This window comes from Notolepis coatsorum (assembly GCF_963971535.1).
Source record: "Notolepis coatsorum genome assembly, chromosome: 7".
Classification (NCBI taxonomy): domain Eukaryota; kingdom Metazoa; phylum Chordata; class Actinopteri; order Aulopiformes; family Paralepididae; genus Notolepis; species Notolepis coatsorum.
In genome coordinates this window covers 141,601,198-141,623,112 of record NC_140171.1, presented here as the reverse complement: position 1 = coordinate 141,623,112, position 21,915 = coordinate 141,601,198, and the positions used below count along the sequence as shown (strand labels likewise).

Genomic DNA, 21,915 nt, shown 5'->3' with positions numbered 1-21,915 from the left:
GTGCTGCTGATACACTGGGGCTCCCACAGGGGACTGTGCTGCTGATACACTGGGGCTCCCACAGGGGACTGTGCTGCTGATACACTGGGGCTCCCACAGGGGACTGTGCTGCTGATACACTGGGGCTCCCACAGGGGACTGTGCTGCTGATACACTGGGGCTCCCACAGGGGACTGTGCTGCTGATACACTGGGGCTCCCACAGGGGATGGTGCTGATACACTGGGGCTCCCACAGGGGACTGTGCTGCTGATACACTGGGGCTCCCACAGGGGACTGTGCTGCTGATACACTGGGGCTCCCACAGGGGACTGTGCTGCTGATACACTGGGGCTCCCACAGGGGACTGTGCTGCTGATACACTGGGGCTCCCACAGGGGACCGTGCTGCTGATACACTGGGGCTCCCACAGGGGACTGTGCTGCTGATACACTGGGGCTCCCACAGGGGCCCCTGCTGATACACTGGGGCTCCCACAGGGGACGGTGCTGCTGATACACTGGGGCTCCCACAGGGGATGGTGCTGATACACTGGGGCTCCCACAGGGGATGGTGCTGATACACTGGGGCTCCCACAGGGGATGGTGCTGATACACTGGGGCTCCCACAGGGGACTGTGCTGCTGATACACTGGGGCTCCCACAGGGGACTGTGCTGCTGATACACTGGGGCTCCCACAGGGGACTGTGCTGCTGATACACTGGGGCTCCCACAGGGGACCCTGCTGATACACTGGGGCTCCCACAGGGGACTGTGCTGCTGATACACTGGGGCTCCCACAGGGGACTGTGCTGCTGATACACTGGGGCTCCCACAGGGGACTGTGCTGCTGATACACTGGGGCTCCCACAGGGGACCCTGCTGATAGTCACATCGCACACAGGACACATTCAGGGCCAGAGCAGACTTGAGTCTGGGCTGGAATGTTGGAATTCTCATCGCTGTAAAGGGGAATTCAAGAGATCGTTTCAAGAATGCACACACTGCTCTCTTGATGGCCCGGGGCCGCGTCCATTCGTTATTTGTGATGGTGTGAAACCTCGAGCAGCTCCATAGCTGTGAATGGGAAAGTGACATTGAGGATGAACCCTTTCACTACCACACTACAGAAGGTTAACCGTCTGTAGTGTGGTAGTGAAAGGGTTAACCTTCTGTAGTGTGGTTGTGAAAGGGTTAACCGTCTGTAGTGTGGTAGTGAAAGGGTTAACCTTCTGCAGTGTGGTTGTGAAAGGGTTAACCTTCTGTAGTGTGGTTGTGAAAGGGTTAACCCTTTGTTATGTGGCAGTAAAAGGGTTAACCTTCTGTAGTATGGTGTGAAAGGGTTAACCTTCTGTATTGTCTGTGTGAAAGGGTTAGCCTTCTGTAGTGTGGTTGTGAAAGGGTTAACCTTCTGTAGTGTGGTTGTGAAAGGGTTAAGCATTTGGTAGTGTGGTAGTGAAAGGGTTGAATAGGATTGCAGTGTAGTGGAGCAGGCATTGGTCGATGATGTCATGAAAATAAAACGTGCATGTGGTAACGAATGACTGTATCTGTGCAGTTAAAGGGACTACTCATATTTATACAATACATTGCATATATATATATGGGTTTCCGCTAGAATCTTTTTTTGCCTGTCCACATGTCTGAGAAGATGTCAATGTCCCGGACAAATGAAGATGAAGCGCATCTGTCCACGTCTTCAGCACGTCCGTATCAATAGTAATAATTAATGCTACTTTACCTCCATTCTGTCTGCACTGAAACACATTTCTCTCTCTCCACTCATTGAACGGCAGATTTTTTGAGGAAAAAAGTATTTTGGTGAACCGGGATGGCTCGGGTATTTGGGTCCATGTAGCAACAACGGACTTGATCTGTATCAATAGTTGATAAAATGTCACGCTGACAGTCTTCGTACAAACACGAATCATTGTTTTTATCTGTTCGATGACGCAGCTGTGTTCCAACGCAAACAAACTCTAGTCCTTGTTTGTTCTCCTGGTTGGTACGCTTGCATGCAAAACACTTTCAGTAGACATACAGAACAAATAAAGATAAAGAGGGAAGTATTTTCACAGGACATTATGACCGGAGAGGTTTAAATATGTCGGACATCAACAGATTTTGCCGGTAACAAGCGGTAATCTGTAATTACGCAATAACAGAAACCCTGATATATATATATATAGTCCTGTCCTCGACTAAAGATATTCCTAGCCGAACAATAGTCATGGATTTGTCAGCTAATTTATTAATCGATTTAATCAACACACTGTAAAATTGTGTTTCCCACATGCAATCAGGTTGATGGATCTCTTTTTTTTTTTTTTATGTAAAGCTCACCAGAGATGTGTTAGCATCTATCAGGATATAACTCATTCAGCATGGAAAGAATGACTAATCGACTAACAAAAATACCAAACAGACTAATGATTAATGAACTAATGGCCTAAGGGGGGGGGACAGCATATTACATTATCATATCAGATGACATTTTTATATCTGTTTCCTTTTGGCGTCCATGTTAACCCTTTCACTACCACACTACCAAAGGGATAACCCTTTCACAACCACACTGTAGAAGGTTAACCCTTTCACTACCACACTACAGACGGTAACATGGAGGTACAGTGAAGAATCCTCTGGGTGAAGATCTCACAGATGTTTTACATCTTGATGACGTTAGGTTGAAGTCCTTCTCGGGTTTCTGGATTTGGGAGATATTTATTCACTTTCACTTTCGATTGAGCCATAGATATAGTATATATGAACATATCAATTAGGGCTGACCTTCGATTATTTTTTTTGGAATTCGACGTTTCGGGGCCGAGATTCGATTTTAATTCGAAGCTTTGAAATTAAATTAAATATTTTTTACTTTTAATTTTTTTTTATGTTGTGGGACTTGTACAGCACTTTGTTCAACTTTGTCAGTGCTGTAAAGTTTAAACCTTTTAAAATCTTAGACAAACAAAACACTTTGCTTTCATGAAATATTGTAAGCCGTCATTTGAGGCTTTATAAAAGCAGCACAATGAACACAAATCTTGTCAGTGCTGAGTCCGACCTCGTCTTAAATAACAAACAGCATTGCTTGTTGTAGTTAACAAAGAGAGGCAGAGTTAATTTTACAAAAAAAAAAGAAAAAGAAAAGAAAAAAAAAATCATATTCGAATCCCATGCCCATCGAACGAAGCTTCGAAGTATTTAAGACAGCCCTAATATCAATTGACCCAATCTCAAACACCGCCCTCTTTTCTTCATCCTCCAATCACAACGGTTTCTTCTCTCAAGCGAGGAGGATCAAGAAAAGAGGTGTTTGTCATACGGAGTGGTTTTCCAGTGCAGAACATACAATATATTAATACAGACATGTTACTTTTTATTGAACAAAAATACACAATTTTAAAGAACAACATTGAAAAGGTACATGTATTCCTATAATATATATTTTAAACGTTCCTTTCTGGTGAATAGAAAAACACCTTGAATCAAAACCTGGTTGTCACTTGTGCTTCTACACCTGTTCTCCAGCCTCAGGCTCCTACTGTGAATATTAACGTCCATTTACATAGTATTACCACATCAAAGCAGGTTTAACATGCTTTTAATAAGTTCATTGTTTGTTGTATTTGCTGTTTATGAGTAATACCAATAATGAATCAATCAATGTAATTTGAATATTGAAATTCGTTATGACAGCCCTAATAAGGACATTGCATGATGTTTATCCTCTTTAGTTGTTGCTGACATTGATGAGAAACAGTCTCCCTGACTAAAGACTGATGAGAAACAGTCTTCCTGACTAAAGACTGACGGGAAACAGTCTTCCTGACTAAAGACTGATTAGAAATAGTGTTCCTGACTAGACTGATGATGAGAAACAGTCTTCCTGACTAAAGACTGATGAGAAACAGTCTTCCTGACTAAAGACTGATGAGAAACAGTCTTCCTGACTAAAGACTGATAGAAACAGTCTTCCTGACTAAAGACTGATAGAAACAGACAGTCTCCCTGACTAAAGACTGATGAGAAACAGTCTCCCTGACTAAAGACTGATGAGAAACAGTCTCGCTGACTAAAGACTGATGAGAAACAGTCTCCCTGACTAAAGACTGATGAGAAACAGTCTTCCTGACTAAAGACTGACGAGAAACAGTCTTCCTGACTAAAGACTGATGATTAGAAACAGTGTTCCTGACTAAAGACTGATGATGAGAAACAGTCTTCCTGACTAAAGACTGATGAGAAACAGTCTTCCTGACTAGACTGATGATGAGAAACAGTCTTCCTGACTAAAGACTGATGATTAGAAACAGTGTTCCTGACTAAAGACTGATGATGAGAAACAGTCTTCCTGACTAAAGACTGATGAGAAACAGTCTTCCTGACTAGACTGATGATGAGAAACAGTCTTCCTGACTAAAGACTGATAAGAAACAGTCTTCCTGACTAAAGACTGATAGAAACAGTCTTCCTGACTAAAGACGGATGAGAAACAGTCTTCCTGACTAAAGACCTAAAGACTGATGAGAAACAGTCTTCCTGACTAAAGACTGATGGAAAGTCTTTGACTAAAGACTAGTGATGCACCGATGTGAAAATTTTGGGCGATACCGATATTAATATTGCTGTTCTGGCCGATACCGATATTTACCGATGTCGATATCTCTGTATAGAAAACACTTCTTTATGATAATCAAATAAAGAGCTATTTTCCAAAACACTTTTTTTTTACTTGTGTAACTTATTTTCAGAAATGACTGATATTTTTGTAACTATTTAATACTTTCACTACCCAAGCTTAATTCATTTTTACCTCCTTGAATGCCCAGCACCACTTCAATGTTAACGTTAATATCGCCTAATCTATGTTTTAAATTATGGCTATGTGTCTAATCTGCCCGTCGCTTATCAAAGACTCATTTTCCAGTCAACATTGTCGTAGCAGATTGTTTTTTTATCGCTTCATTTCCGCTTTCTTTTTTGAAAAGCACTAGATTTCACGGAAAAAATAAGAGATTCCATGAAATCGCCCTTTACTGGAATATTCTAGAACGTTGTAATTTTTCGGCCTATTTATGAATCGTTTTAAAATAAACGCTAGATTATCGATAGTATATGTGTGCGCATGCACGCTCGTGCCGCGAGCTGAAAATCGATTCTCCTAGTTACTGACCGCTCGCACAGCCAAACAGCCATATAACATAATCACATAAAAGCTTATATCTCTGTGAAAACGGATCTGATTATCCTAAGCCTGGTAACATAGATTCCTTACCTGAGATCAGATGGTATCCAAATGAATTATTCCAAATCCTATAGTATATAGAGTATAGTGTAAAAACACATAATCCCCGCTGCTCTGAAACTCCAGAGTGAAAACGTGGATTCTGTTTTTTTTTTCTCATTCATTTTCATTGAGTTCAATCCAAAAGGGTGAATTACCATCTGGGAGACGATAGGGGGTGCTTTTTTCACATCTGAGCGCCTGGAGTGGTTGATTTTCCAACGGTAGACTTGGTTGATGAAATATGATTTCAGATCACTAATATAAAAATAATTCTCGTGAGTGGGCCTTCAACCAGCGGGGGGTAAACCCGTAAAAACTCGTGATGGGAAGTCAAAGTGTTAAGGCCATGTACACATTTTTTTTTTTTTTTTTTAGTATCTGCCCATATCGGCCCTTGATATTGGACCGATACCGATGTGTAAAAAAACTGCCATATCGGCCCATATTATATCAGCGGCCGATATATCGTGCATCACTACTAAAGACTGATGAGAAACAGTCTTCCTGACTAAAGACTGATGAGAAACGGTCTTCCTGACTAAAGACTGATGAGAAACGGTCTTCCTGACTAAAGACTGACTTCCTGACTAAAGACTGATGAGAAACAGTCTTCCTGACTAAAGACTGATGCAAAACAGTCTTCCTGACTAAAGACTGATGCGAAACAGTCTTCCTGACTAAAGACTGGGCTGTCCTCCATTAAGAGCCTCTTTGTCCACTAATAGTCATAGGACTTTTGTCAATTATATATTTTTTTATATGTATATTTATATGAATGTATTTATATATACATTTATTGGATTGTATAGAGATACAGCGTTTAATTATACATAATTAACAATAGAATAAAATTATATAATTGATTTGTGAAAAAAAGCGGTAGGCATTTAAAAAAGTTTATACTTCTTCCTACTCCTTTTTCAAACAGGGTATGATTTGTTTATCTGTTTCTCTTTGTTGTCTTTTTTATTATCTTTTGTATATGTCAAATGAACAGATATATTTTAGTTTTTATACTTGGAAAATCTTTCATTCATTCATTCAACTACTCTTTAAGTCTAGTTTTTCAGGAAATTAATCAGTTGGCACGGAAAAGTTCATTTGAAATAGACCCAATCAAAAGTGAAATTGTTACTTTTGTTGCCATCTTTATGGGTTCTGTTTTGGTTCACATTGCCACTTGACAAATGAACCAAAACGTCCTAAATAAAGCCATATGATCACACGGGTCAGTTTTTTTTATTGGCCATCATTTTTTATCTCTGCCAACATTATGCTGTGAAAAAGGGGCTTCAAACTTGCCTTCATTTGGTCAGTTTTGTTGCGCTGACTCTGCACACCGGCACTGAGGCGATGTAGCTTACGTTCCCTCCCGGTTGTGCAGGAATAATTGAACGTAGTAATAATTATATTTTTATTTGTATAGCACCTGTATATTGTACAGTATTGTAAAATTGTCTATTGTATAGTATTTTATGTTTCTGTATAGTATTTTATGTTTCTTGTATTTTATGTTTCTTGTATTTTATGTTTCTCTTTTATTACTTGTGTGATTTTTTAAGTAAAATTAAGTTTGAGTCCCAAATCTCATTGTATGCCAATATAATGACAATAAAGTACAATCTAATCTAACCTTTTCATACAGGGGATTGCAGTTCAAAGTGTTTTACATCAGTAAGAAATGAGACATCAAATCTGTGTAAAACAAGCAGCAAGAGCAAAGCATAAAGTGGGATGAAATAATGCAGATATAATAATCAAATCAAATCATATCAGAACCTCACATTCCAATAGGCTTCTTGAATTTCTGTAATCTGTTACAAAACACGATAAAGGCCCTAGTATGCTCCCAGCGGATAGTGGGGCGTAGAGATAAAAGTAAAAATAAGTAAAATAATAGCAAGGGTAAAATGAGCAGACAACTAAAATCACAGTTTTTCACATTAGGATCTAACATCCCAACACTTTGTTTAGTATAGAATAGAAAAGACATGAATGATGAAATAAGACATGAATGATGAAATGAGCACATAAAGTGCAGACATACTATAAAATCTGTAGTGTATGAAGGAGATGAGACTGATTATGAAGGGAGTAAAACGGATTCTCAATCTAATCTGGCAACGCATATCCCCCATACAAAACCTGCTTTCATTCATGTCACTATACAACTTAATTAAATACAGTTTTTTATAAAAGGGGAATCAATCAATCAATACATTTTTATTTATATAGCACATTTACAACAGTTATGACTGTACAAAAGTGCTTCACAGATAAAACATAGTAGAGCAGGGAGCTCCCGTAGCTCACCGCATATCTCGGCGCTATTTCTGCGTCGGGGAAAACCGTGCTCGTCACGGATCTGGGGGACACGAGTTCGATTCCCGGACCCGCCGTCATTTCTCAGAATGTCTTCCCCTGCTCTACATCCCATTTCAACCTGTTTCTGTCGGTCATGCTTGACCAGAAAAGCGATAAACGCTAAAAAATAAAGTTTAAAAAAAAAAAACATAGTAGAGCAAAGAAGAAAATACATATACAAAACATATACTAAATATGAAAGTGCAAATACAAATAAGATGGAAATAAAAACAAAATAAGAATAAAAGAGAGAAAAGTGCAGTAGAATACAAAATAAGGCATAAAAGCTCTGGTCAAAGGCCAGGGAGAATAGATGAGTCTTAAGCCGGGACTTAAAGACCTCCAGGGTCTGGGCTGGCCTGATGTGGAAGGGGAGGCTGTTCCACAGTTTAGGGGCGGCTATCGAGAAAGCTCTGTCCCCTCTGGTTTTGAGCCTAGACCTGGGCACATGTACTGTAGCAGCAGTTGGTCGGCTGACCTTACGGCTCTGGATGGGGTGTGGAGACACAGGAGCTTGGTCAGGTACTGTGGGGCCAGGCCATTTAGGGATTTAAAAACAGCTAAAAGTCATTTAAAATCAATGCGGTGACGGATGGGGAGCCAGTGGAGTGAGGCCATGACTGGGGTGATTTGCTCAAAGTTTTTTAGTGCTGGTGAGGAGTCGGGCAGCCGCATTGTGGACCAGCTGTAGGCGGCGGAGTGATGCCTGATCGATGCCAGTGTAGAGAGCATTGCAGTAATCCAGCCGAGTTGTGATGAAGGCGTGGATCACTCTCTCCAGGTCGCACTGGGAGAGCTGGGCCTTGGTCTTCGCTGGGGAATGATATGTGGACAAAAGAAATCATGGGATCTCCAGCTTGGTACACAAATGTTATGAAATGGGCTACTATATGTTTTCCAAATCACTGTCGGTAAATAATTATGCACTACTGTCTAGACTACTGTCACATTAATTATGCATGCAAGGTATTTGTTTACCATCACAATATTATTTGACTATTTTGAACTTACCAGCTGTGAAAATAATAACGTTATTGATGATAAAAAAATCACACATTTCTGAAATATACAGGAAATGTCAACAAAAACTGCCCGATATCGGCTTCATTACGTGCGCGATTTCTCTGATATTTTCCTGATTTTGTTTTGGTTTGCATAGAACCTTAAACAAACCGCACCACCAGGGGTTCAATTCTACTGGACTAAAGTATTTTACAAAAACTTTTACTAACTAAAAAAAACAACAGGTCTTGGTCGATAACTAAGAGACCAAACCGACCGATTATTGGACGAAGAGTGGCGGCCCTGAAACTCATGCACCCAATAGATGACTTGTTGTTGTTTAGGTCAGAGAAGTCAGGACATCCTTAACACTTTCAGCGCCAGCCATTATCCTTATCCCTGTGGTCAATGCGCCAGCTTTCCATAGCCTATTTTCACTGTGCGTCACTGTCTGCAGAGCTATATCTATATTATAGCTATGGAGACAATACTATGGTCATTTGACAGTCACTATCTCCCGTCGAACATGCAAAAAAGAGTTAATTCTTTCATGTATATGTTTGCATGTTATCCCGTGGTGAATATTGTATAATTTCAGAGTGATCCGGGCTAATTCCTGAAAAGCTGAGTTATAGGGCGCTATGTGAATTTTGCTAAAAACGTTGGCGTTTCTCACCTGGACATGCTACAATTTCCAAATATAAGTCCAGGTATTTCCAAGTATATAATAGGTATTATATTTCATCATGAATGCATCAAAAAAGGGGGGGGGGGGGTTGTTTTTTGATGCTCTGATCGCCAGTAACGGCATTCGTTTTGAACACCCCACACGCTGATCAGCTGGATCGATATGAAATCATTGTAGGATCAAGGTGGAATTGACATCAGATAGTCCTTACCTTTGATCGGGGTTATTCCAAAAAGAATATTCCAATTGTCTGCTTGCGATTTCCAGTATTGATAATTTGGCACAACTTATGGATCGATAGATGCGTTTCAAAGTGGTCGGATGAAGCAATTTACTTGGCTTCGTCTAAATTCTTTGCCCGGACCTTATACAATGTAACACACAGTGTGAAATAAGGTTTCAAAGGGTGGGCGATACTAGCAGGATGCGGCCGGTATTGCACTTTCCTGAATGATTTCCTATGGTAACGCAGAGGTCCGTGAACCTGTAATGAAGAAAAAACGACCAAAACCTGAGAAAATCTCGGATCTGGTGCTCAACCGCTGGCGAGTTAACCCGAGAAATCTCGGGTCTGGTGCCCAATGAGTTAAGCATCACTTAATTAGTTTGCCCTGATTATCAGTTATCCTTCTGATTCAATATTAGGCTTCACTTCTTCCCACCATTATATCAGAAAGCAATCTAATAATCTATTATTCTTGATTTAACGTGTTTAGTTGTGTGTGTGTGTGCAAGCGAGTGCGTGTGTGTGTGTGTGTGTGTATGCACAATACTAATAATTGCCTGACCAAAGTACAATAACCAGGTTATGGAGTGGTGTGTGGCGGTTAAATATTGATTATGGTTGTTGTCACTGATTAAATGGCCTGTTAATGATGTGTGTATTAATATAAATGCAAGGTCAGCGCTGGACTTGTGTGTACGTGTGTGTGTGTGTGTGTGTGTGGAAGCGCGTGTGTGTCCGTCCCAGTAGTGGAGTAACCTCTGCCCTCTGTGCTGCTGACCTGTCTGGCCCAGTGTGTGTGTGTGTGTGTGTGTGTGTGTAGTGGTGTAACCTCTGCCCTCTGTGCTGCTGACCCGTCTGGCCCCAGTGCATGATGGGAGATATCACTGAGCAGGGAATGTGCCGCCTGGCTGCTCTGGTTTAATGAACCAATGACACACACACACACACACACACACACACATATACACACATACAGACATACATTACACATACACACACACACACACACACACACACGCACACACACATACACACATACACACACAGACATACACAGTGAATCAGCATGGAGAATTATGGGGACACTGCAGCCCTGAGTCATATGACATCCTTGACAGTCTTTCTTCCCTCTCTCTCCCTTGCTCTCTCTTTCCTCTCTCCCTCACTGTTTCTCTCTCTCATGTCTCTCTAGCTGTCTCTTCCCTCTCTCTCTTCCCTCACTGTCTCTCTCTCTCTCTCTCCCTCTCCCTCCATCGCTGTCTCTCTCTCCCTCGCTGTCTCTCTCTCCCTTTCTGTCTCTCTCTTCCCCCTCTCTCCTTCACTGTCTCTCTTCCCTCTCTCTCCCTTTCTGTCTCCCTTCCCTCTCTCTCTCCCTCGCTGTCTCTCTCTTCTCTCTCTCTCTCCCTCGCTGTCTCTCTCTTCTCTCTCCCTCGCTGTCTCTCTCCCTCCCTCACTGTCTCTCTTCCCTCTCTCTCCCTCGCTGTCTCTCTCTCTCTCTCTCTCTCCCTCGCTGTCTCTCTCTTCCCTCTCTCTCCCTTGCTGTCTCTCTCTCTCCCTCACTGTCTCTCTTCCCTCTCTCTCCCTTGCTGTCTCTCTCTCTCCCTCTCTGTCTCTCTTCCCTCTCTCTCCCTCGGCATGACATTTCACAAATGTTGCCAAAGCACAATTATGACAAACGGCAAACAACATAACAATATAAGATCAAAGACATAAAGGAGATGGTGCGGTGAGTAAAACATGGTACATGTATATACAGTATATGTGTCCTACTGGTTGTCCCTCTCTCTCCCTTGCTGTCTCTCTTCCCCCTCTCTCTCCCTCACTGTCTCTCTTCCCTCTCTCTCCCTCGCTGTCTCTTTCTTCCCTCTCTCTCTCTCTCTCTCCCTTGCGGTCTCTCTCTTCCCTTTCTCTCTCCCTTGCTGTCTCTTTCTTCCCTCTCTCTCTCCCTCGCTGTCTCCCTCGCTGTCTCTCTCTTCCCTCTCCCTTGCTGTCTCTCTTCCCTCTCTCTCCCTTGCTGTCTCTCTCTCCCTCGCTGTCTCTCTTCTCTCTCTCTCTTCCCTCTCTCTCTCCTTTTCTGTCTCTCTCTTCCCTCTCTCTCTCCCTCGCTGTCTCTCTCTCTCTCCCTCGCTGTATCTCTCTCTCCCTCGCTGTCTCTTCCCTCTCTCTCTCCCTCACTGTCTCTCTCCCTCGCTGTCTCTCCCTCACTGTCTCTCTCTTCCCTCTCTCTCCCTTGCTGTCTCTCTTCCCTCTCTCTCTTCTCTCTCTCTCTCTCTCTCTCTCTCTCTCTCTCTCTCTCTCTCTCTCTCTCTCTCAATTCAAATGGCTTTATTGGCATGACGCAACTTGTACATGTTGCCAAAGCAAATGATTAATAACAAGCACGGATTACAAAACACATATTAATGTCATAGTACATACAAACATTATCATCATAAAAAAAACATAAAATATTACGGCATAAACATGTCAGGTGACTGTCACTCACTGTCCCTCAGTTTGTGGCAGGCAGCAACATAGGCTGCTGCTAGCTCACAGCTTGTTGAGTCCTCCCCTAGTAGGACTGGTAGTTTTCCTGTATCTGGTAGTGCAAGAAAACCTTTTGTTATTTGTTCATTTTTTTTTAAATGCGTTTCTCTAATATATTTATATTTTTCACATTTGATGAGGAAGTGCAACTCAGTTTCAGGCTCACTGAGGATGCAATGACAGCACAGCCTTTGCTCTGCAGGAAGCCAGGTTTTCCTGTGCCTTCCCTTTTCAACAGCGAGGCTGTGCTCACTCAGTCTGTATTTTGTCAAGGTTCTTTTTAGTTGTTGATCAGTCACCATGCTCAAATAATCTGCTATGGTGTACTGTCGATTTAGAGCCAGATAGCACTGCATTTTGCTCTGTGCTTTTGTTTGTGTTTTCCAATAGGTGATGTAGTTTTGTTTTAGCTGTGTAGTAATTTGATTTATTCTGATTGGTGATGTGTTCTGTTCCTGAGGTGTGTTAAGAGAGCAGGTTTGTGGACTCAGCCTCAGGACCAGCTGGGTAAGGGGGTTCCTGCTGCTCCTCAGCTCTTGGCACTGCAGGGCTTGATAGTGGTACAAGAGGGGGTCACTTTGTTTTAGGTGTGTCCAAAAGTTAATAGCTCTTTTTTGTATTTTCAGTATTAGTGGGTAACGGACTAATTCTGCCCTGCATGCATTGTTTGTAGTTTTCCTCTGGACATGTAGGAGAATCTTACAGAACTCTGCATGCAGGGTCTCAATGGGGTGTTTGTCCCATTGGGTAAAGTCTTGTTTTGTAAGTGGACCCCACACCTCACTGCCATAGAGTGCAATTGGTTCAATAACACATTCAATACATTTTAACCAGATTCGAATTGGTATTTCTGTTTGTATATTTATTTTTATGGCATAGAAAGCCTGGCGTGCTTTCCCTCTCAGCTCATTGACTGCTTCCTTAAAATGTCCAGTTGAATTTAGTTTTAGGCCTAAGTAGGTGTAATGTGTGCAGTACTCTACATGTTTTGTACCAATTGAGAACTTTGGTAGGACGTCCCTCACTGTCTCTCTTCCCTCTCTCTCCCTCGCTGTCTCTCTCTCTCTCTCTCTCCATCGCTGTCTCTCTCTTCCCTCTCTCTCTCCCTCGCTGTCTCTCTTCCCTCGCTGTCTCTCTCTCTCTCCCTCGCTGTCTCTCTCTCTCTCCCTCGCTGTCTCTCTCTCTCTCTCTCCATCGCTGTCTCTCTCTTCCCTCTCTCTCTCCCTCGCTGTCTCTCTTCCCTCGCTGTCTCTCTCTCTCTCCCTCGCTGTCTCTCTCTCTCCCTCGCTGTCTCTCTCTCTCTCTCTCCATCGCTGTCTCTCTCTTCCCTCTCTCTCTCCCTCGCTGTCTCTCTTCCCTCGCTGTCTCTCTCTCTCTCCCTCGCTGTCTCTCTCTCTCCCTCGCTGTCTCTCAATTCAATTCAAATAGGCTTTATTGGCATGAAATATTAACATGCTTATTGCCAAAGCAAGTTCAACATACAAACAATAACATATATATTAAGCAATAAAATATCATAATATTAGTAATAACAGTAAGGACAATCAACTAGAAACATATTAATTTACAAAATAGTCACTCGATTGGGTAGTCATTTTTCAAGTGTGGCCACTCAGATACATTTACAGGGCTTGTTCTCTTATTTTGTGACAACTGTCTACATATTTTGCAGCTAATGCTGTACACTGACTTTTCTCCCCACACATGTATAGCAGCTTTTGGTGATCAGGGAGATGGATAAACTGTGCATCAATTTTGTTTATTTTATCAAAGAAGACTTCTCTTAGATCCTTGTATTTCTCACAGTATAGCAGGAAGTGAGGTTCTGTCTCAATGTCCCCCTGATGGCAAAGTGAACACAGCCTGGCCTCTCTGGGCAGCCAGTTTTGCCTGTGACGGCCTGTTTCTATGGCTAGACTGTGTCTACACAGTCTGTACCGTGTCAATGTTTTTCTTAATTTTATTTCATTCACAGTAGTCGGGTATTCTGCCACCGTGTACTCTCTGTTTAGGGTCAAATAGAATTCTAATTTACTTTGAGATTTGGTTGATTTGTTCCAATATTCTATATAATTTTCTTTTTGTTTTGAGATTATTTGGTTGGGCCAGATTTCTTGGTATCTGTCCTGAAGCGTTTGTGCCTTGGGCAGAGATTTCTGACTAGCTGGCAGAGGGGACTCTTATCTGGGTTCATCTCTTGGCTCTGAAGGGCTTTGTAGTGGTAGGAGTGGGGGTCACTTGATTGGAGGTGTGTGTAAAATTTGATGGCTCGCTTTTGAATTTGAATGATTAGGGGGTATTGGCCAAGTTCTGCCCTGCATGCATTATTGGCAGTGTGTCTGTGGACCCTAAGTAGGTTTTTGCACAATTCTGCATGCAGTACTTCTAATGGGTGTTTTTCCCATTTTGGTTAGTTAATGGACCCCACACTTCACTGCCATATAATATTATTGGATTTATTACAGAATTTAGAATTTTGTGCCAGGTCCTAATTGGGATGTCAATTGGAATTTTCCTTTTGATGGCATAAAAAGCCCTTCTTCCCTTCTCCTTCAGTTCATTCACAGCCATGTTGAAGTTACCATTATGATTTATTTTCAATCCCAAATATGGGTAGCTTTTTGTGTTTTCTAATATGTGTGTGCCTAATTTAAATGTATTATGTGAACTCTGAGACTCGTGTCTCCTTTGAAAGATCATGACTTTAGTCTTCTTCATGTTTACGTTCAGAGACCATGTCTGGCAGAACTGGTGGAGGATGTCTAGGTTCTGTTGTAGACCCTCTTTAGTGGCTGACAGCAGAACCAGATCATCTGCATACATCAGTAATTTTACATTGGTATCGTGCAGAGTCAGACCGGGTGCAGTGGAAAGTTCTAATAACTTTGCTAATTCATTTATATATATATTAAACAATGTTGGGCTTAAATTGCACCCCTGGCGGACTCTGCGACCCTGGGTGAAGAAATGTGTTCTTTTATTGCCAATTCTAACAGCACATCTGTTTTTTGTGTACATGGATTTGATCAAGTCATATGTATTTCCTCCAACACCACTTTCTAGAATTTTGAAGAAAAGACCTTCACCGTCTCTCTCTCTCTCTCTCTCTCTCCATCGCTGTCTCTCTCTTCCCTCTTTCTCTCCCTCGCTGTCTCTCTTCCCTCTCTCTCCCTCGCTGTCTCTCTCTCTCCCTCGCTGTCTCTCTCCATCGCTGTCTCGCTCTCTCCCTCGCTGTCTCTCTCCCTCGCTGTCTCTCTCTCTCCCTCGCTGTCTCTCTCCATCGCTGTCTCGCTCTCCCTCGCTGTCTCTCTCTCCCTCGCTGTCTCTCTCTCTCTCCCTCACTGTCTCTCTTCTCTCTCTCTCCCTCACTGTCTCTTCCCTCTCTCTCCCTCACTGTCTCTCTTCCCTCTCTCTCCCTCGCTGTCTCTCTCTTCTCTCTCTCTCTCCCCTCGCTGTCTCTCTCTCTCCCTCACTGTCTCTCTTCCCTCTCTCCATCGCTGTCTCTCTTCTCTCTCTCTCTCTCTCCCTCGCTGTCTCTCTCTCCCTCACTGTCTCTCTCTCTCCCTCACTGTCTCTCTCTCCCTCACTGTCTCTCTCTCCCTCACTGTCTCTCTCTCCCTCACTGTCTCTCTCTCCCTCACTGTCTCTCTCCCTCGCTGTCTCTCTCTTCTCGCTCTCTCTTCCCTCGCTGTCTCTCTCTTCTCTCTCTCTCTCCCTCACTGTCTCTTCCCTCTCTCTCCCTCGCTGTCTCTCTCTTCTCTCTCTCTCTCCCTTTCTGTCTCTCTCTTCCCTCGCTGTCTCTCTCTTCTCTCTCTCTCTCCCTCGCTGTCTCTCTCTCCCTCACTGTCTCTCTCTCTTCCCTCTCTCTCCCTCGCTGTCTCTCTCTTCTCTCTCTCCCTTGCTGTCTCTCTCTTCTCTCTCTCTTCCCTCTCTCTCTCCCTCGCTGTCTCTCTTCTCTCTCTCTTCCCTCTCTCCCTCACTGTCTCTCTCTTCCCTCTCTCTCTCCCTCGCTGTCTCTCCTCCCTCTCTCTCTCCCTCGCTGTCTCTCTCTCTTTCTCTCTCCATCGCTGTCTCTCTCTTCCCTCTCTCTCTCCCTCGCTGTCTCTCTCTCTCTCCCTCACTGTCTCTCTTCTCTCTCTCTCTCCCTCACTCTCTCTTCCCTCTCTCTCCCTCGCTGTCTCTCTCTTCTCTCTCCCTCGCTGTCTCTCTCTCTCCCTCACTCTCTCTCTCTCTCTCTCCCTCATTGTCTCTCTCTCTCCCTCACTGTCTCTCTTCCCTCTCTCTCCCTTGCTGTCTCTCTCTTCCCTCTCTCTCCCTCGCTGTCTCTCTTCTCTCTCTCTCTCTCTTCCCTCTCTCTCCCTCGCTGTCTCTCTCTCTCCCTCACTGTCTCTCTTTCTCCCTCACTGTCTCTCTTCCCTCTCTCTCCCTTGCTCTCTCTCTTCCCTCTCTCTCCCTCGCTGTCTCTCTTCTCTCTCTCTCTCTCTTCCCTCTCTCTCCCTCGCTGTCTCTCTCTCTCCCTCACTGTCTCTCTTTCTCCCTCACTCTCTCTTCCCTCTCTCTCCCTCGCTGTCTCTCTCTTCTCTCTCCCTCGCTGTCTCTCTCTCTCCCTCACTCTCTCTCTCTCTCTCCCTCACTGTCTCTCTCTCTCCCTCACTGTCTCTCTTCCCTCTCTCTCCCTTTCTGTCTCTCTCTTCCCTCGCTGTCTCTCTCTCTCCCTCACTGTCTCTCTCTCTCCCTCACTGTCTCTCTTCCCTCTCTCTCTCTTCTCTCTCTCTCTCCCTCGCTGTCTCTCTCTTCTCTCTCTCTTCCCTCACTGTCTCTCTCTTCCCTCTCTCTCTCCCTCGCTGTCTCTCTTCCCTCTCTCCCTCGCTGTCTCTCTCTTCTCTCTCTCCCTCGCTGTCTCTCTCTCTCCCTCACTGTCTCTCTCTCTCCCTCACTGTCTCTCTTCCCTCTCTCTCTCTCTCTCCCTCGCTGTCTCTCTCTTCCCTCGCTGTCTCTCTTCCCTCTCTCCCTCGCTGTCTCTTTCTTCTCTCTCTCTCCCTTGCTGTCTCTCTCTTCCTTCTCTCTCTCTCTCCCTCGCTGTCTCTTTCGCTGTCTCTCTCTTCCCTCGCTCTCTCCCTTGCTGTCTCTCTCTCTCCCTCCCTCGCTGTCTCTCTTCCCTCTCTCTCCCTCGCTGTCTCTCTTCCCTCTCTCTCCCTTGCTGTCTCTCTCTATTCCCTCTCTCTCCCTTGCTGTCTCTTTATTCCCCCTCTCTCTCTCTTCTCTCTCTCTCCCTTGCTGTCTCCCTCTTCCCTCTCTCTCCCTCGCTGTCTCTCTCTTCTCTCTCTCCCTCGCTGTCTCTCTCTTCTCTCTCTCTCTCTCTCTCCCTCGCTGTCTCTCTCTCTCTCTCCCTCGCTGTCTCTCTCTCTCTCCCTCGCTGTCTCTCTCTCTCTCCCTTGCTGTCTCTCTCTCTTCTCTCTCTTCTCTCTCCCTCGCTGTCTCTCTCTTCCTTCTCTCTCGCTCTCCCTTGCTGTCTCTCTCTTCTCTCCCTCTCTCCCTCGCTGTCTCTCTTCCCTCTCTCCCTTGCGGTCTCTTTCTTCCCTCTCTCTCTCGCTGTCTCTCTCTCCCTCGCTATCTCTCTTCCCTCTCTCTCTCCTTTGCTGTCTCTCTCTCCCTCGCTGTCTCTTCCCTCTCTCTCTCCCTCGCTGTCTCTCTTCCCTCTCTCTCCCTCGCTGTCTCTCTTCCCTCTCTCTCTCCCTCGCTGTCTCTCTTCCCTCTCTCTCTCCCTTGCTGTCTCTTTATTCCCTCTCTCTCCCTTGCTGTCTCTCTTCCCTCTCTCTCCCTCGCTGTCTCCCTCTTCCCTCTCTCCCTTGCTTGCTGTCTCTTTATTCCCCCTCTCTCTCCCTCGCTGTCTCCCTCTTCCCTCTCTCTCTCCCTTGCTTTCTCTCTCTATTACCTCTCCCTCGCTGTCTCTCTATCTCCCTTGCTGTCTCTTTATTCCCCCTCTCTCCCTCGCTGTCTCTTCCCTCTCTCTCCCTCGCTGTTTCTCTTCCCTCTCTCCCTCTCTTCCCCCTTTCTCTCCCTTGCTGTCTCTTTATTCCCTCTCTCTTGCGGACTCTCTCCCTAGCTGTCTTTCTCGCTCACTCACTGTCTCTGCATTGCTGTCTCTCTCGCTCACTCGCTCCCTCTCTATCTTTTTCTCTCTCTCTCTCTCTCTCTGTCTCTTTCCATCTACCCCCCTCTCTCCCTGTTGTTTTATTGTATTAATCTTCTATGTTGTTATTGCCCTCATCCTCGCACCACACACTCTTTACTGTCAGGACCACAACCAGCACCGTGCTGCTGCCAAAGCAAGAGACGAAGGATCATTATTATGACAACAACAGTAACTTAATTGTCAACATGGTAATTCAGAATCCATCCATCATTCTCTCTCTCTCTCTCTCTCTCTCTCTCTCTCTCTCTCTCTCTCTCTCTCTCTCTCTCTCTCTCTATCTGGGAAGGTAATTGTACCTTGGCCCTCAGTAACAATCACAAGTCAGTATCTAAAAGCATCTTTTCATGTTGAACTTTTAGCTTTAAATTCAAATTCAGACGTGTTTGGCATGATGAAAATACATGGTTGCCAAAGCAGAATAGAATGGAGCTGTGCTTTAGTTCAGGCAGGACCAGGCAGCCCGCTGATCAGAGATCAGCTCACCAACCAACTAGGGGTGTAAAGGTACACATATCCATATCGAACCGTTTCAGTGTGTACCGTACCATACCGAACGGCTGTGTACCGAACCAATACAACGGTATGTTAACCACTAACGACCGCCCACCGGGGGCTGTTTTTTTCATAATCTAATATAATTTTTTTTTTCCAAGTCGATTATTAATTTCAATATAGAATATTTGTTGACAGCCCTACAAGTACAATTAGTTACTGCACACTACATCACCCCTGAGTGGAACATGGAAAGCCAAACTTTCCCCCACTGTACTGAAAACCCGTACCGAACCTTGACTTAAAAAACCGAGGTACGTACCGTTACACCAACACAAGACAAACATCCCTGCATTACACTCTGTTAGCTACTGACACCTCCCAGCCTCCATCACTCTGCCTTCAGCTCCCAGATGTGGATTTGTGGAGCTGGGAGCGGCACATTACTACCACAAATAAAAAACGTTATTAACCATTTGTTGCAATAGATGGTTTAATCTCTGACTGAACTGTATAGTCTATAGTCTAACAGACCCCCTCACTCTTTCCTCCTCCTCCTAGGATCCCAGAAGTAAACACCGGTTTAAGGTCCATACCTATTCCAGCCCCACCTTCTGCGACCACTGTGGGTCACTGCTGTATGGACTGCTACATCAGGGGATGAAATGTGACCGTATGTACACACACACACACACACACACACACACACACACACACACACACACACACACACCCTTGTCCTATGTCTATGTGGCTGGATAAAAGCGCCTTCATTTTTTCACTTGGGGGAAATATCGTCCTCTGCATCTAAACCCATCCTAACTATTCAGGAGCGGCAGCCCCACAGAGGAGCGCTGCCCTGGGACCGACTCCTCCAGTTGTAACGCCAGTATGTTGGTCAAGGGCGACGGCAGGACGCCTAGCGTGTCTTTTCATAGTGTCGGGGCAACCGGAGTACCTGGAGGAAACCCACACCGACACTCTGGTAGAACATGCAAATTCACAGCCCAAATGAGGTTTATATTCTAGCGTTGCTAATGGGGTCTGAACCAAAACGTAAACCTCCTCTGGATGTAAAGGACAACGCGGTCTCGTCAGATAATGTTAAATAAAGTACTAATCGACCACTAAAAAGTGTACATAATGTATGTTATGTTATAGCTATAAGTAATAGATTTACTTCTTGTATAAGTAATTTACGTTTTGTATCTGCAAAAGTAAAAAAAACTAACCGGGAGACGATGATTATGGTCGTGGGCGAGTGCTCTCACCGCTAGACTAAACCACCCACCCTGATACAAACACAGCTCTCACCACTAGACTAAACCACCCACCCTGATACAAACACAGCTCTCACCGCTAGACTAAACCACCCACCCTGATACAAACACAGCTCTCACCACTAGACTAAACCACCCAACCACCCTGATACAAACACAGCTCTCACCACTAGACTAAACCACCCACCCTGATACAAACACAGCTCTCACCACTAGACTAAACCACCCACCCTGATACAAACACAGCTCTCACCACTAGACTAAACCACCCACCCTGATACAAACACAGCTCTCACCACTAGACTAAACCACCCACCCTGATACAAACACAGCTCTCACCGCTAGACTAAACCACCCACCCTGATACAAACACAGCTCTCACCGCTAGACTAAACCACCCACCCTGATACAAACACAGCTCTCACCGCTAGACTAAACCACCCACCCTGATACAAACACAGCTCTCACCGCTAGACTAAACCACCCACCCTGATACAAACACAGCTATCACCGCTAGACTAAACCACCCACCCTGATACAAACACAGCTCTCACCACTAGACTAAACCACCCACCCTGATACAAACACAGCTCTCACCGCTAGACTAAACCACACACCCTGATACAAACACAGCTCTCACCGCTAGACTAAACCACCCACCCTGATGCAAACACAGCTCTCACCGCTAGACTAAACCACCCACCCTGATACAAACACAGCTCTCACCGCTAGACTAAACCACCCACCCTGATCCAAACACAGCTCTCACCGCTAGACTAAACCACCCACCCTGATACAAACACAGCTCTCACCACTAGACTAAACCACACACCCTGATACAAACACAGCTCTCACCGCTAGACTAAACCACCCACCCTGATACAAACACAGCTCTCACCGCTAGACTAAACCACCCACCCTGATACAAACACAGCTCTCACCGCTAGACTAAACCACCCACCCTGATACAAACACAGCTCTCACCGCTAGACTAAACCACCCACCCTGATACAAACACAGCTCTCACCGCTAGACTAAACCACCCACCCTGATACAAACACAGCTCTCACCGCTAGACTAAACCACCCACCCTGATACAAACACAGCTCTCACCACTAGACTAAACCACACACCCTGATACAAACACAGCTCTCACCACTAGACTAAACCACCCACCCTGATACAAACACAGCTCTCACCGCTAGACTAAACCACCCACCCTGATACAAACACAGCTCTCACCGCTAGACTAAACCACCCACCCTGATACAAACACAGCTCTCACCACTAGACTAAACCACCCACCCTGATACAAACACAGCTCTCACCGCTAGACTAAACCACCCACCCTGATGCAAACACAGCTCTCACCGCTAGACTAAACCACCCACCCTGATACAAACACAGCTCTCACCGCTAGACTAAACCACCCACCCTGATGCAAACACAGCTCTCACCACTAGACTAAACCACCCACCCTGATACAAACACAGCTCTCACCGCTAGACTAAACCACCCACCCTGATACAAACACAGCTCTCACCGCTAGACTAAACCACCCACCCTGATACAAACACAGCAACACTATGACGATGGTTAGTTTGAACGCTTCCATGCGAGTGCCTCGGGTTTGTGACCCTGTAGGGGAGCTCAAAGGTTTTGTGAAAACGTTAAAAGTAAAAAAATAAAAATAAAAAAAATAATGTATTTGTAATACATACACATTCCATGACTATGTCAATATATTCCTTAACATAATGTACAATATGTACCTGTTTCCTGGTCGATTAGTACTTTATTTAACATGTTAAATGAGATTGGGCTGCGGTGTCGGAGCCTCCGACTTTACATCCAGGTGACGTCACACATT

The 21,915-nt window shown here is 44.7% G+C and overlaps 1 protein-coding gene across 2 annotated transcripts in view; it reads left to right on the top strand.

The window, feature by feature from the left end:
* The window catches only part of LOC311232199 (protein kinase C beta type), a 99,282-nt gene that overhangs the window by 42,718 nt on the left and 34,649 nt on the right, over window positions 1–21,915 (top strand). For both annotated transcript variants that reach the window (XM_084318907.1, XM_084318908.1), the window contains exon 4: window positions 19,327–19,438. In XM_084318907.1, coding sequence (XP_084175033.1) covers window positions 19,327–19,438 — 112 coding nt within the window. The remainder of the gene's footprint in view (window positions 1–19,326; window positions 19,439–21,915) is intronic.